This window comes from Gossypium hirsutum, chromosome D11 (genome assembly GCF_007990345.1).
Source record: "Gossypium hirsutum isolate 1008001.06 chromosome D11, Gossypium_hirsutum_v2.1, whole genome shotgun sequence".
In the NCBI taxonomy this organism is placed as follows: domain Eukaryota; kingdom Viridiplantae; phylum Streptophyta; class Magnoliopsida; order Malvales; family Malvaceae; genus Gossypium; species Gossypium hirsutum.
This window is the reverse complement of record NC_053447.1, coordinates 1714173-1725944: the sequence shown is the minus strand read 5'-3', so window position 1 is coordinate 1725944 and position 11772 is coordinate 1714173. Positions and strand designations below refer to the sequence as shown.

Below are 11772 nucleotides of genomic sequence, written 5' to 3'. Positions count from 1 at the left end.
AGGAGGCTATTTGGCTTAATGGATTATTGAAAGACTTGGGAGTTGTTCAAAGTCACATTAGTCTATATTGTGACAGTCAGAGCGCTATTCATTTAGCGAAAAATCAAGTCTATCATTCAAGAACCAAGCATATCGACGTAAGATATCACTTTGTGCGGGAAGTCTTTGAAAAAGGAAAAATTCTACTTGAGAAGATTCCAACAACAGATAATCCCGCAGATATGATGACCAAGGTGGTAACAACAATCAAGTTTAATCATTGTTTGAACTTGATTAACATCCTGAGAATTTGAGCACCTTTAGGTGTATGGCGCTCGAGAGCGCATTTGGAGGCACTACAAAAGATAGCTTTATCGAATTTGGGGAGTTGAAGGAAGTGTGTGAAGATGTGATTATCCTAATCAAATCTTCAAGGTGGAGATTGTTGATAAGTTAAATTAAAAAAGGGGTTGAAAAGTCAAAAATGGTGGGAGGTGCAATTGGCACCGAAAGAAAAAAAATAGTTGGCAAGTTGTTTAAAGTTGAAAGGGATAATTGCAATTTTGGTCCCTAATTTTTTAGGCCATTTGCAAGTTAGTCCCTGAACTTCAACTATAAATAGGCCTAACCATTTCTCATTTCAACCATCCCAACCAATCTTTCTCTCTTAGTTTTCTCTCTTCTCCCATTTGAGAATTCTTAAGGAATTCTATTTGTTTGTAATATTTTGGAGATAGTAAAGTTATCATCTGGTGTTAGTGCCCGAGGACGTAGGTATAATTTACCGAACCTCGTTAAATCTCTTGTGTTCTTTCTTGTCCTATTTTTCTTTCAATATTTGAGGGTATAATAGTAGTATTTAATTGTGCTATTAAATTACTATAGAAGGGATATTCTGTCTAAGGAAAGACTTGGTATTTAAGAGATCCATGTGATCCACCTCTCTTCCCTGGGAATTGAACTTTGTGTGATTTTTTAGTACAATAATTTACACGCTTCCGACCCTATTGGAACAACAGTGACTACTTCGTAACAAAACGATAACGTAAATGACTAAAACATAACATTTCAAACATAAATGACTAAAATATAATTTGAGGCAAACAAAAGTGATTATTTTTTAGTTTATCCAATAAAAAAAGAAGGGTTGTTTGTTTTTAAATTTTAATAATAAAGAGTTGTAGTTGCTATTATTGTTGATATAGGCTTTGTACCTTATCTTTTTTCGTTACTTGGATACGCAAAAATGGCAAAGAATGCTGGAATTCTTGCTATCGAAATCTATTTCCCTCCTACCTGTGTTCAACAGGTGACTTCATCCCTTTCGTTTCTTTTTTTTTCTGTTTAATTATATACACGTCAATTTTTAACAATAAAAATTGTTTAAATTTTTAATAAAGAAAAATTAATTTACTCTTTAATATAATATACAATAATTAATTTATCATTATTTTAGTAGAAAAAGCAAAATATAATCTGACACGAAACACAAGGTTTCCATGATATTTTTAAGATCGCAAGCTTTTTTTTTTTTAATTATGACATTTATAATAGGTTTAAAACAATGTGTTTGGTAATTTCTTGATGATGGAAAAAAAATCATAGTGGCAATTAAAGGAATTATCAAAGTTAGCATCAATTAAAGAAATATTGTTGATTTTTTTTCCCTTTTTATAGTCAAAATGTTCGTCTAAAATCACAATAAGTGGTGAATTATGGTTTTTATTAGTGTTGAAATACAATTGGATCAAAGAAACAAACCATTTACAGTAAACAAAGTCTTTCTCCAAATGGATTTAAAGCAAAAACTTACATCACAATACACATCTTTTGATTTCGTATCTTCCTTCGGGGATGAAGACGAAGATGACGACGAGGAGCTCCTTCCACTGCTTCTCTGCCCCTGCAAAATGCCCACCTCAACACAAATATCTTAAAGCTACATATATAAGTTTTTTTCATGTATTTGAAGGATCTTGGAAGTGCCATATCTTCAAAATCGAGTCTGGTTATACGTAGGATATGGGCTACAAACATGGATATTTCGACAAAAATAAAGAATCGAATACCTGTTGAGTTGTTACTAATCTTGAACCACCAACAACGGGTGGTGGCTGACGCGGTGGTGGGTCTTCTTCAAATTCCTGTTGTTGCAGAGCTATTGCAAGCTGTAAATCCGAGCTGCAATGAAAATTTTCATAGAACCAATCGAATCAAAAGCAACATTTCTGAAATATTTTCTAATAGACAGAACAATGACTTCCAAGAAATTGTGAGAAATTTATATTATCATTAGAACAGATTAACATCGATACATGTAACGTACTTTACGTCCAATCCAGCTTGCACTGCACTATCAATGCTGGCAATGTAGTCCTTGCATGGTGAAAATTTGTTTGGTAAGTATTCATGAAAGTAAATAGGGTAAAAATTGCATTTTATCTCATTTATTAAAAGAACGGACAAATTAATCTCTGTGTGTTTGATTAAGGAGTAAATTGATCATTCTGTTAAAAATTTCATTCAATTTTACCGTTAAAACTTGTCATTATACATCAACATGAGCTACATATGACACATCATATATCACTATTTGATTATTTTATTAGTCATGCCAATTTTAAAATTTAAATTGTAAAAATAGATCGAAATTTTTAATAGGAAGAATCAATTTGTTCATATATCTAATTGTTGGAGCTAAGTGCAACAAATAGCAAGGTTCAACAAAAAGCTTGCCGAGCAAGAATCGAGACTTGCGGCAGAAACAAAGAAGAAAAATGAAATAAATTTTAAGCAAAGCTAAAATAGAGAGTATATGGATGAAATCTTGATTGAATTCATTCATTTTTTTTTTAAATGGCATAAAGCCTATTTATACAAGCTTACAACTTGACAACTTAGTTGGAATACAACTAAGTTTCATCATTACATCCACTTAAAATAAATCACCACCTACTACCACTAACAAACTTAGTTGGAATACAACTAAGTTTCATCATTACATCCACTTAAAATAAATCACCACCTACTACCACTAACAAACTTAGTTGGAATACAACTAAGTTACATCATTACATCCAAATAATAATAATAATAATAATAAAACATGTGATTGCTACATGCTAACCATTGCTTCAATACTCCTCCTTGGTTTGCATGGAGCAAACACCTAGCTTCCTTCTTAGACATTCGAACCTTGTGACATTAAGGGCTTTAGTCAAAATGTCTGCAAGTTGATCCTCAGAATTACAATGGATCAGCTTCACTTCCTGAGCTTGCTCCATTTCTCGAACAACATGCAACTTGATGCTGAAATGCTTTGTTCTTCCATGGAACACTGGATTTTTAGCAATTGCAACTGAAGATTGGTTGTCACAGAAGATCTCAGTAGCTTCCTTTTGATGCACTTTCAAATCAGCTAAGATTTTCCTTAGCCAAATGGCTTGGTTGACAGCACTTGCAGCTGCCACATGTTCTGCTTCAGCAGTAGATTGAGCCACCAGACTTTGCTTCTTCGAGCTCCAGCAAAACATGGCTGAACCAAGGTTGAAAGCATACCCTGAGGTGCTTTTCATGTCATCTATCGAGCCAGCCCAGTCACTATCAGTGTAGCCAACCAGCTTCAGATTTCCTTCCTTGCTGTACCTTAAACCATAGCTCAAAGTGTCTTTGACATATCTAAGCACTCTCTTAGCAGCTTGTAAATGCTTTTTATTGCAACAATGCAAGAACCTTGAGAGCAATCCTACAGCATACATTATGTCTGGTCTAGTGGCAGTTAAATATAATAGACAACCAACTAGACTTCTGTAGGTTGTTTCACAAACCTTCTCAAAATCACCTTGGCTCGATAGTTTTTCTCCAACAGCAACAGGTGTTTTAGTTGCTTTACTGTTTTGCATGGAGAACTTGGTCAGAATCTTTGTGGCAAAGTTTCTCTGACTTAGAAATGTCCCATTTTGTGCTTGAGTCACCTCCATTCCAAGGAAATAAGACATTTCCCCTAGATCAGACATTTCAAATACTTCTTGCATCTTGGTCTTGAAATCGACCAGCACTGCTCGATCTCCTCCTGTCACCAGCAGGTCATCAACATATAGGGATACAATGAGCTGTGTTTGTGTCCCTTGCTTCTTGACATACAGTGTTGGCTCACTCTTGCTTCGATCGAATCCCAAATTAGTCAAGTAGCCATCGATTCTGCTGTACCAGGCCCTTGGAGCCTGTTTTAAGCCATATAGGGCCTTCTTCAGTTTGTAGACCATATGCTCTCTGCCAGCTATCTCAAACCCTTGTGGTTGTTCAACATAGATCTCTTCATCTAAGAAACCATTCAGAAAGGCTGATTTCACATCGAGTTGATGGATCTTCCACTCGAGCTGTGCTGCTAAGGCAATCAGTAATCTGATGGTGTCTAGCCTGGCCACTGGTGCAAAGGTCTCCAGGTAGTCCAGGCCATACCTCTGACTGAACCCCTTGACAACTAGCCTTGCTTTCAGTTTGTTCAAGGTACCATCAGCATTTTGCTTAGCTTTGTACACCCACTTCACCCCAATTATCTTCCTTTTGACTGGCCTTTCAACTAATTCCCAGGTCTGGTTCTTCTCAATCATGCTAATCTCCTCAGCCATTGCCTGCTTCCACTCTTGCTGAGCTCCAGCCTCTTCAAAATTGCTTGGTTCAGCTATGGCTACATGAGCTCTTTCATAAATCTCAGTCAATGGTCTTGTTCCTCTAACTGGTTCATCATCAATGTCCATTTCAGGAACATTTTGATCTGGCTCAGCTTGATCTGCTGTAAGTCCTTCTGAAACTTCCTCAGGTTCATGTTTTTCCCAGTTCCAACATGACTTTTCATCAAATACCACATCCCTACTGACTGACACTTTTTTTGTTGAAGGATCCAAGATCTTATAGCCCTTCTTAACAGTGCTGTAGCCCACCAAAATACCAGGTCGAGCCCTTTCAAACAATTTGTCCCTTTTGACAGCAGGTACATGAGCATAACAGATGCATCCAAAGACCTTCAGATGAGCCAGTGATGGCTTGAATCCAAACCAGGCTTCGAATGGAGTCTTCTGATCCAAGGCCTTGGTTGGAAGCCTATTTTGAATGTAGTTTGCAGTGTTAACTGCCTCTGCCCATAGTGCTTTAGGCAGATTCTTCTGAATCATCAAGCACCTGGCCATATCCATCAAACTCCTATTCTTCCTTTCACTTACACCATTTTGCTGAGGTGTATATGTGTTGGTAAGTTGATGTTTGATGCCTGCCTTATCACAGAAGGCTTGGAACTGAGCTGAGGTGTACTCAGTCCCATTATCAGACCTTATGGACTTTAGCTTGCAACCTGTTTCAGTCTCAGCAGCAGTCTTGAACTTCCAAAACACTGAGGCCGCCTCTGATTTCTGTTTTATGAAGTAAAGCCAGCAATATCTTGAAAAATCATCAATGAACAGTATGAAGTACCTGTTTCCACTTAATGACTCAGTCCTCATAGGGCCACACACATCAGTGTGCACCAGTTGGAGTTTTTCAGAGGCTCTCCAGGCTTGATTCGAGGGAAATGAGAGTCTGGCCTGCTTTCCTAGCTGACACACTTCACACACATCATCATGATCCACTGAGTTGATGAAGTTTTCAGCCAAGTCCTCTCTGACCATTCGAGCCATCGATCTGAAGTTGGCATGTCCCAGTCTTTGATGCCAAAGCTTGGATTCATCTGATGTGACTGTGTAGGCAATGTCTGACTCCCTGGTCTAGTCAACTACAAAGCTCTTATTAGCCATAGGAACTGCCATCAGCTTGGATCCACTTGGATCATTGATTTGGCATTGGTTGTCTTTGAACACAACAGAATAACCTTTCTCCAGCAACTGAGCTATGCTGAGCAGGTTTCTGTCAATTTCAGGCACCAAAAGCACATTTGAAATCACTTTGGCACCTGTGGGGGTGCATATCAGCACATCACCCTTGCCTTCAGCTTGAATAAAATGTTCATTTCCTATCTTGACTTTAGTTCTGCAGCTTCTGTCTAAAGACTTGAAGATTGCAGCATCAGGTGTCATGTGGTTGGTGCATCCACTGTCTAAAAGCCAACCAGATGAGAACCTTTCTTGAGCAGCTGAGCATAACACAGCAAAGACTTGCTCCTCTTGGTCACTGTCCTCCTTAGCTACTCGAGCCTCAGCTTTCTTCTGTTGAAACTGACTCTGCCTTGATTTGGCCTTGCTCTTGCAGACTCTCTCAACATGACCCTTCTTTTTACAAAGTTGACATACAGCATCTGGATTGAACCAGCATTTTTCTTTTGGATGACCAGCCCTTCTGCAGTGCTTGCAAGTCTGACCCTCTTTTCTTGCAACATCAGTCCTTGGCTTGTCTCTCCAGGCCTTCTTGCCTTTGTAGGCAGTGTTTGTTCTTGCCTGAAAGGCACCTTCTTGATGCTCCTCCAGTCTGCTTGCTCTTCTTTGCTCTTGAGCATATAAAGCATTGATCAACTCTGTCAGGGAGATGGTGTACAGGTCCCTTGAGTCCTCGAGAGATGAGATTTTTACCTCATACCTCTCGGGCAGAGTTGCAATAACCTTCTCCACTATCCTAGCTTCCTTGAGCTGCTCTCCAAGGAGCCTTATGCTGTTAACCACAGCCATAATCCTGTCAGAGTACTGCTTGATAGTTTCTTCTTCCTTCATCTTCAAATTCTCGAAATCTCTCCTTAAGTTCAGCAACTGTTGCTGCCTTGTCCTCTCTGTCCCTTGAAACTCCTCTTGCAACTTGTCCCAGGCTTGTTTTGGTGATTCACAGGCCATAATCCTTGTGAAAATCACATCTGACACTGAGTTCTGGATGCAAGACATGGCTTTGTGCCTCTTGGTCCTCTCATCAGCATGCTGCCTGATTTGAGCCACTGTTGGATTGCCTCTAAGTGGCTCTGGTTCAACATCTGAGTTGACTACCTCTCACAGATCGAAAGCTTGTAGGTAGGTCTTCATTTTAACCACCCATATGTGGTAGCCTTCTCCATTGAAGACTTGAGGTGCAGCTGGTGAAAAGCTTGATGAAGCCATGAATTTGTATAACAGATCCCTTAAGAAATAGGCTCTGATACCAATTGTTGGAGCTAAGTGCAACAAATAGCAAGGTTCAACAAAAAGCTTACCGAGCAAGAATCGAGACTTGCGGCAGAAACAAAGAAGAAAAATGAAATAAATTTTAAGCAAAGCTAAAATAGAGAGTATATGGATGAAATCTTGATTGAATTCATTCATTTTTTTTTTAAAATGGCATAAAGCCTATTTATATAAGCTTACAACTTGACAACTTAGTTGGAATACAACTAAGTTTCATCATTACATCCACTTAAAATAAATCACCACCTACTACCACTAACAAACTTAGTTGGAATACAACTAAGTTTCATCATTACATCCACTTAAAATAAATCACCACCTACTACCACTAACAAACTTAGTTGGAATACAACTAAGTTACATCATTACATCCAAATAATAATAATAATAATAATAATAATAATAAAACATGTGATTGCTACATGCTAACCATTGCTTCAATACTAATATACAGAGACTAGTTTGCTCATTTTTTAATGAAGCAAAATGCAATCTGATATATTGTACAAGGGTTTCATGGTATTTTTACTAAGTAAATAGGAATCAACAGTTAAAAATATTTGCTTGCAAAAAAGGGAAAATACTCACAGCAGTACTGGCCATAGCATTTTGCTCATCCCAAGTACCTGTGACATGATTATCATTCACCTTGAACTCCTTGAAGCTGCTGGTCATAAACAGCGTGTCTCCGTTGACCTGAAAGAATCAACATATTACTCAGACTCAAGTATAAATGTCAGATATGGGTTAATTCCCGACAATGGTAACAATTTTACCTCATTTAGTTTTTCCCAAACCAAATTGGGCTGATTTAGATAGCCTTGGTCAGTAGCTAAAAGATAGAGTTCACCATTATACTGCAAAAAAGATGAGATCCAATGAATGAACAAATGACCATTAGAGCAAACAAAGAAAACTGGTTCTTATATCAGCTTATTAGTTTAGTCAAGTCGTTTCGAGGGAACACATAATTGGCAGCTCGTAGACGGTCACAGGTATTAATCCACAGAGAAACTGACCTTAAACATGGTGCTGAAATGATTATTACGGAAAAAAACACAAAGTTCGCGTTCTTTAAGTCCGTCTTGTAAGCAAAAAAGCCTGTAGAATGGATTAATAGGTCACTAAACAACAAGCTTGATAATGACATAAAGAGTTACGATGTAATAGACTCGAAGAAATTGGATCTTTAAACAGCTACATAATACTAAGAATACCCATAAAAGGTCAATTGACTGGCATTGTTCTTCAAGAAGTTTCCGATCAGTTCCCCTGAATAGCAACAAGCAACTTTAGACCTTACATAACGAAGAACGGAGGTCGAATAGATGAAAGAAAGATATACACACTCTATGACAATAAAGATCTATATTTTCTAGTAAGATGCACTACTAACCTTGTTGTGGAGTGATTTCATCTTTAGACCTTACATTGCAGTCATCTACAGCTCTTTGGTCAACTTGTTTTGCAAGAATTGCCTCACCTTCATACATTGGCTCCGGGTTTTCGTATGTTGTTGCTGTTGTTGCAGAATCTGCTATGCATTCTTCGCCTTCGTATATAGGTTCACTTTGAGGCACATTTGCATGATGCATTCTGCCACTAGAAGAATCTGAACCGGCATTTTGTAAAGCCACGGATGATACTTTTATGATCAGGCACCCATTCACATTATCAGGAATGTCATGAGGATCGGTTGTAGAATCGGATTGAATCTCGATTTTTTGAACCCCTTGCAATATTTCAGTGTTATTTCCATTGTTAGAAGCAGTATCTTTTGCCAGATAAACAGGAAGTGCACCTTCAACCTGGACCAGTTCTTCTGCACCATTCCCCTTATTCTCAGCCACATCATTTGAAAGGTTAATTTCTCCGGATTTAACATAAGATGACTGATGCTGATTAATCCCATCAGTCTTCTGGGACTCTTCCCTTTTGAGGGTCTTGGAACATATCTTACTACCGCTATCATTGCTCAAGGAAGTGCAATTATCTGATAAGGAAGGTTCGGTCCACTGCAAGTTTGGATTTTCAACGCCTTTTTCCCCCTCTAGTGTATCTACAGAAACAAGATTCTTTGAACATGATCTTTCATGGGAACTGCCAGGATCACTAACCGAGTTTTGCGATTCAGCCTCTGATAATTTCAAGACTCTCAGTAGCTCCGCTTCCTCATCGAGATCCCCTTTTCTTAATATTTTCTGACCAGACAAAGAACGAGGAGACTCGTCAAAAGATTTGGTTTTCAAGAGGCAAGGAGAGGGAACTCCCAGAGTGGCAGTTGTTGCAGCAGCAAAATCCACACAATCTCCAGAGTTACTTTTACGTAAAACCTCCATATTTCGTGCTTCCAGTGCAACAAGCTCTTCCATAATTGCATTGTAGGATTTTGAACCAACGGCAGAAGCAGTTTGATAGTCCTGGCACACATGTGTACCATGAAAATAAAACATCAAAGTTCCTTGTCTAACGGTTAATCATGTTTGTTGAGCAAGCAGACAAAGAAACACTGAAATCCTATACACATAACAAGCTTCCATGGATTACTCTAGGAGCTTGGCAAGACCGATATGATGACATGATCCGTACCCCATCGAGCCATAAAAGATGCATACGACAACAATACGATCAACAAAGGAAACAACAGCAATATAAATACACAATTCTTATTAGCTTTGGAGTACCTGGGGATCAACTATCCAACCATGATAGAGAGGAATATTAAGTAGATCGAATATGGCACACTCTGAAGTGAACTCAAAATCGTCTGTTCTGTATGTTGTACACATTCTTCAATACAAACCACGAAATGAACTGGTTTGTAGGAGGAAAAAAAACTTAAAGAAAAAAAGAAACGAAAACGCTAACCTCCTGAATTTGATATTTACATTAATCCCTGTAGCAAGACGAGGGAGTAAATCGATCGCATCAGCAATATTCCGCAGTTGATTTTCGACGTATCCGGCATCTTTATTCTACATTGCCGAAAGAAAGGATTTATCACTATGAACAAACTATACCAGCAGCAAGAAAATGAATCAAGCATAAAAAAAGGTAAAGAAATTACGTCGACATTACTGTTGGAATCAATGAGGCGCTCGGCCACCAGTGAAAGTAGTTTCTCCTGCGAAACTTCGGCTATATCGGGACTCAGGTTCAAGTTGTTGCTTAAAAGGAGAACATTACCTGTCACAGACGTTCATTTTCAAAACTTAATTAGCTCCAAATTCAAATTGCCACCATAAAATGATAATGATGATGTCGAACAATTAGAAATTTGATCATGTTCATAATTCAATCCATAAATGATATACACATGTATATACTGTCCTGTTCTTTCATTGAGGTATTCCCGCTAAAAGCAAAAGCAACAACAAAGAATCAAGCCAATAAAACCAAAATATAATCAAATAATTGCGATGCTGTAAAGAAATCCATACTTGACCGCTCTGAGAAACAATGGAAAGAAAATTGAAACGAAATTCTTCCATTTTTTTTTTAAACTAAAATTAAAAACGTAAGACCTAAATCAAATTTTAAATTGAATTTGCAATCCGAATATTCCAATCAACAATTAAAAAAAACAGAAATGGAGAGAGAGAGTTACAGATGGCGAGGAGAGGGCAAGGTCCATTGTCGTTTTGGAGAATAATAGGCGTAGTACGACCTAAGAACTGGATAGCCTTAGTCTTGTATGTGCAATCTTTAATTACTTCTTGCTTTGGTTGTTTTTCTTTCACTGCGTCTCTCGATTCATACACAGAAGAAGACGAAGAAGCAGCCGCTGACATTTTTTGTTGTTGTTTTCGTTGTTTTGATTATGAAACGATTTGATCACTGAAATTCTTTTATGTTACTGCTAAAATCTAAATCAAAATTTCATAGAATTCAAATCCATGAGTGAGGCAAAAAATTTCTAGTATGTGTTGATTTTGCCTCAGGTTCAGGCAAGCTCCCTCCATGTTTTTCGGAACCCATTGCCAATTACTAGTTGATTTTCAGATTCAGCCTTTAGCCCATAACGTAAATGAGCAAAAAATAAAAAGGTTGGAGGGTCCTGAAACTATATAAAAGCAACCTATTGAGATAAGGCTTAATGATTATGGGCTGACCTGTCCAGAGTGGTGATGAAATGCGTGGGAATGGTAAAATTGATGGACCAAAAGCTTTTAAAAATTTAGGGCTAATAATCATTTGGTACCTGAAATTGAGTTTAATATTCAGTTTGATACTTAAGTTTTTTTACCCTCAATTAGAATTTATCAATATCAAGTAGTTAGTATCACCGGAATTGGTGCTTATTGGTATTAGTTTGTTTCAGTGTACCATTTTATGATTTATTGATATTTTAAAAAAAAATATTATGTATATAAAAAAATTACAAATATCAAATGAATGATATTAAATAAATTTCAAAGATAAAATATTCATATGCCAGCTAATGTACAATGTTTTGGTAAATTTTTATTATTATTTATTATCATAATGGTAGATAGTTAGAAATTTTATATTTTTTAATATTATTTATGCACCACTCAGTGCGCAATATTTTGGCCAATGCGGCCAAAATTGAGTGGAACAAATTGGTAGGATTGGCATAAGTTGAAATTTTAACCGATGCGGAAAATGGAGTTAGTTACAATGGTTTATTATTGGAATG

At 37.4% G+C, this 11772-nt stretch overlaps 1 protein-coding gene across 2 annotated transcripts; it reads right to left on the bottom strand.

Moving 5' to 3' along the window:
• Positions 1 to 1618: 1618 nt before the first annotated feature.
• Positions 1619 to 11129, bottom strand: LOC107904497 (ubiquitin carboxyl-terminal hydrolase MINDY-1). 2 transcript variants are annotated; one of them, XM_016830890.2, is made up of 12 exons: positions 10720 to 11129; positions 10180 to 10298; positions 9981 to 10087; positions 9797 to 9884; positions 8509 to 9532; positions 8330 to 8384; positions 8132 to 8213; positions 7889 to 7969; positions 7701 to 7808; positions 2306 to 2355; positions 2049 to 2160; positions 1619 to 1882 (listed from the first exon to the last, which is right to left on the bottom strand). In XM_016830890.2, the coding sequence occupies exons 1-12, from the start codon at positions 10901 to 10903 to the stop codon at positions 1727 to 1729; spliced, it is 2166 nt and encodes a 721-aa protein (XP_016686379.1). In that variant the 5' UTR covers positions 10904 to 11129; the 3' UTR covers positions 1619 to 1726. The 2 variants fall into 2 exon arrangements, 1 of the variants encoding a protein (XP_016686379.1); XR_005920915.1 differs by lacking the exon at positions 2306 to 2355 and having other exon boundaries at positions 1671 to 1882.
• Positions 11130 to 11772: the final 643 nt, after the last annotated feature.

Excerpts from the sequence above, each read along its gene's own strand:
- LOC107904497 (XM_016830890.2), bottom strand. The coding sequence starts at position 10,903 with ATGTCAGCGGCTGCTTCTTCGTCTTCTTCTGTGTATGAATCGAGAGAC. Across the intron at positions 8,385-8,508 it reads TGAAATCACTCCACAACAAG|GGGAACTGATCGGAAACTTC; the intron begins GTTAGTAGTGCA and ends GTTGCTATTCAG. Across the intron at positions 2,356-7,700 it reads ATGCTATGGCCAGTACTGCT|GACTACATTGCCAGCATTGA; the intron begins GTGAGTATTTTC and ends TCACCATGCAAG.